The 3,886-nt window shown below is 33.1% G+C and overlaps 1 protein-coding gene across 1 annotated transcript in view; it reads left to right on the top strand.

Moving 5' to 3' along the window:
• LOC106469415 overlaps nt 1-3,886 on the top strand; it is a 42,592-nt gene that overhangs the window by 37,921 nt on the left and 785 nt on the right. The window contains exons 16-17 of the mRNA XM_022397931.1: nt 444-533; nt 1,302-1,364. Of these exons, the coding sequence (XP_022253639.1) occupies nt 444-533; nt 1,302-1,364 (153 nt within the window). The remainder of the gene's footprint in view (nt 1-443; nt 534-1,301; nt 1,365-3,886) is intronic.

The following is a 3,886-nucleotide window of genomic DNA, read 5'->3' as shown; positions in this document are numbered from 1 at the left end:
AGCGGCACAGTGGTATGTCTGCGGACTACAACGCTAGAATCCGGGTTTCGATACCCCGTGATTGGCAGAGCACAGATAGACCATTGTGTACCGTTGTGCTTAATTACAAACAAACAAACTGATCTGTAAAAATCTTTACGTTATAGAAAAATTGAATAATATTTTCAAAATCTGCGTAGCTGAATTATGGAAAATCCGTTATTAAAACCTAAAACAACTTTTATGAAGTTTAAATTCACAGGTCTATGATATTTTCCTGACAGGATGATTGCTTTATGGAATGAGTAGCTGTCACCAGTAGTGAAGGCTAGTACTCTAATAGAGCTTAAAATGAAGTGTGGGTTAAAGTTTTTACTTTTTCTTTAGGGTAGGGGTACAGGCTATCGTATATAGTCCCTTGTTATTCATATGATATGTTATAAAATATAATATTTCTTTACTAGAAATTAACTGGCTTAGACGGAACAGAAATATTTGGAAATACACGTTCTGCTCGTAAAACAAGACAGGAGACTGTGAGAGGACTGGTGGAGGTAAGTGTCAACGAACATAAGTCAGTATTGAAAAACTTGCAGAGGTAAGTCTGAATCAAAAATCTGGCAGAGGTAAGCCAAGATAAAAACAACAACAATAAAAGAAATGAGTCTGGATTTAAAAATTATGAGAGGCTATTCTGGATTACAAAACTAACGGAGGTAAGCTGAGATTGAAAAAACAACAACAAACAACAGAGGTAAGTCAGAAATGAAAACCTATGAGAGGCTCGTCTGAATTACAAAACTAACTGAGGCAACTCTCAATCAAAACTCTAGCGGAGGCAAGCGAAGATAAAAAACAACAACAAAAAACAGAATTGAGTCTGTATTGAAAAACAGCAGAGTTAAATATGGATAAAAAATAGCGTAGGTACGTTTGGATTGAAAAACTATCGGAGGCTAGTGTGAACTAAAAAACTAACATGGGTAAGTCTAAGTTGAAAACTTGTGGGGGGTAGGTCTCGATTGAAAGAAATAGCAGAGGTTATTCTGAATTGAAGTAACCGAATAGCAGAGGTTATTCTGAATTGAAGTAACCGAATAGCAGAGGTTATTCTGAATTGAAGTAACCGATGTAAGTAAATCTGTATGGAAAAATTAAGGAAGGTTTTGATAAATGAGATCTAAATTAAGAACTAACTTGTTTAACAATCAAGAAGGAGTGTGTTAAGTAAATAAAAAAACGGCCCGCTTTTAAAATATTTAAGTTTTCCACTTATCAGTTTCGCTTTGGATGAGTTTAACGTTTTTTTTATTTAACCCTAGGATGTCCAAGATGACGATGTCTATCAGGCGGTCATGCAGAGAGTGGGAGGAGTACGACCTGAAGTAAGTTAATTTTCCTGTGGTCATTTATTGGGTACTGTTTCACTTAGTTAAAATTATTTCAGAAGATAACCTAATTCCTAACTTTTTATTCATTATATTTCATGAAGTTTTGTTTACTAAGTATTAAGGTACTGTAAAAAACAAAACCAAAAACTTTTCTTCTCGCAACTTATGACAGAACTTGACCTCCAGTCGGGCTTATTTCTTCGCCATGCGTGCGTAGCTATGAATGACAGTGTACGTTATTTATTACCACAACATACTCAAATAATACAAAGTACAATATAAAGAGTTTGAAGGAACAGAGAATTTCGCAGAAACAACTTTGAAATGAGATTTTAAATTTGCTAATAAATATCAAGATCAATTAAAACGCTCATTTATATATATATATATAAGTTAACACATCGTATTTAAATTAATTACGACCATATTTAAATTAATACTTTATCACACTCTCCCGTGAGCAGGGGTATTGTTTTCATTCATGTATGTGTGTGTGTGTGTAAACAGTAATACTCGAAAAGCTTTCAATTGATTTCCCTCGTTGTTACAAACGTTGAGTGCTCCTACCCCCCCAAAAAAAAACACAATTATTATTTTTGTTGAATGTTGCTTAAAGGTCAAATTTAACTGAAAGTAAACCACTTTCGATATAACTGTAGAATATAGGGAGTTTGAAAAACTCAAGAACAATTTGAGATACAAAGATAATCTTGGCATATAGTCTCTTGGTGTATATGATGGATTGGTTACCATGAAAGCCCGACACTGCGGGGCAGAAGTTGCTCTACTTGGTTACCTTTCTAAAATGGTTACCTTTCTATAAATTCAGTGCACTCAGAAAAATCACGTATTGCAATTCAAAATACCTACCTAAGTGGACTTTAAAATATTTTAACAAAAGAATTGTTGAAATAATAAAATCTGTTTTTATTTTACAACAATGCCAATAAAAAGAATGACAATAAATATAAGGTTTCTGTAATCGGCTACTAGATCCTAGGGGTTCGGGGGAAAACTCATAAATTCATATGAAAAGTATCATTCTTTTGCTGATTTTAATTTAGATTTCTTAGTCGATAGTGCCTTCTATTAACTTAGAAAGCATTATTCCGAATTCTTCTTTCAGACAATCCACCTATCCACTGTTGAAATTTCCTAAAACCTTCTGTATACATGTTGGTTCGAATTATACAGAGGTGTATTCTTCTGCATGACTTGTCCTCTTTACTTGTACATTAAAACATTTTGTTTTTATATCAAATTCTTAAATTATTACCTTCCTTTTTCGCAAATTCTTCGTTCTATTTTCTGGTAAATGTTTCGGATTTCTCCTGTTCCGTTTTAGAAGAAATATTTGTGATCTTCGCATAATCAATTTTCGGAGTGTCTTCTGAATATTGTGGAGCTCTGACTTTTAAACCAGCCACCTCATGGCTATTCTATATCATTCTATTTCTATTCATCTCCGAATACAAAGCTCATCTTCTATCAAAGAAGTATTTGCTATCTAAAAATAAATTGGGGGATATGAGGTGGTTACTTGGCTTGATAGTTACTAGAAACTTCAGTTAAATATTTAGCTTTTAGGGACTTCCAAAAACCAAATATTTCGACCGTATAGGTTGTTCTTCCAATATTTTCTTTACAACATTTTTATTCTCATTTTCTGTTATATCACTTGGTTTATTGATTAGATAGGCTGATATATATTATCGAAATCCCGTTTAATCCTCCATTCAATTCACAGGAGGCATCACAAACTCATTGCATGTAGTTATCCTATTGTTCAAATTGGTGACTGTTCTATATTTAAAAAAATTAATATGTGTGTGTGTGTTTATATATATATAAACTAGATGCGCTTCCGCAGGGTCCTTGAAAAGGTTCTGTTTCAAGAGTAAATAAAACGGAAATTGATGGTAGCAAATGCTTATATTTCTTGCTTTTGAAGTTCATATGTCATCATGTGTTGTAAACTACACAGTGAATAATTATTCTCGTGATTCATGGCATACGCACGTTTTACTGACATCACGAAAGTACAAATTGCAATGTTAAGCGTCCGTTATGTGATGTCATTTTAGTGTCTACTGACTAACTGACAGAGAACACACTGCTTATAGTGGTGCGAGTGGTTAAAACAGGTAACCCTTCCAGGCGGCCTTCGGCTCTCTGTTGGGGAAATTAATTAATATAAATATACATATTAATTATTAAGAAGGAAACTACATTCCATATTAAGCGTAGCTTTAACGATTTAATAAAATTAGAACATAAACAAAACTAATAAATTACTAAATATGTCACGAGACTAGGAAAAACACTTTACATATGATATTTACAACATAATAACATTCAGTACATGAATAACTAAACACAATGCAAAAAAAAGTTCGTTAGTTTTTCTGAAGATGTTACTTGTTCTCTGGATGATGGAAAGACCAGACTTTGGGGGGAAGTAAGGGTACATGCTAGATTTGGAAACAATGGCTTTCAATTATAATATTGTGATTATA

This window comes from Limulus polyphemus, unplaced genomic scaffold (genome assembly GCF_000517525.1).
Source record: "Limulus polyphemus unplaced genomic scaffold, Limulus_polyphemus-2.1.2 Scaffold3473, whole genome shotgun sequence".
NCBI lineage: Eukaryota > Metazoa > Arthropoda > Merostomata > Xiphosura > Limulidae > Limulus > Limulus polyphemus.
Note: the sequence above shows the minus strand (reverse complement) of the source record. Positions and strands in the feature narration are given on the sequence as shown.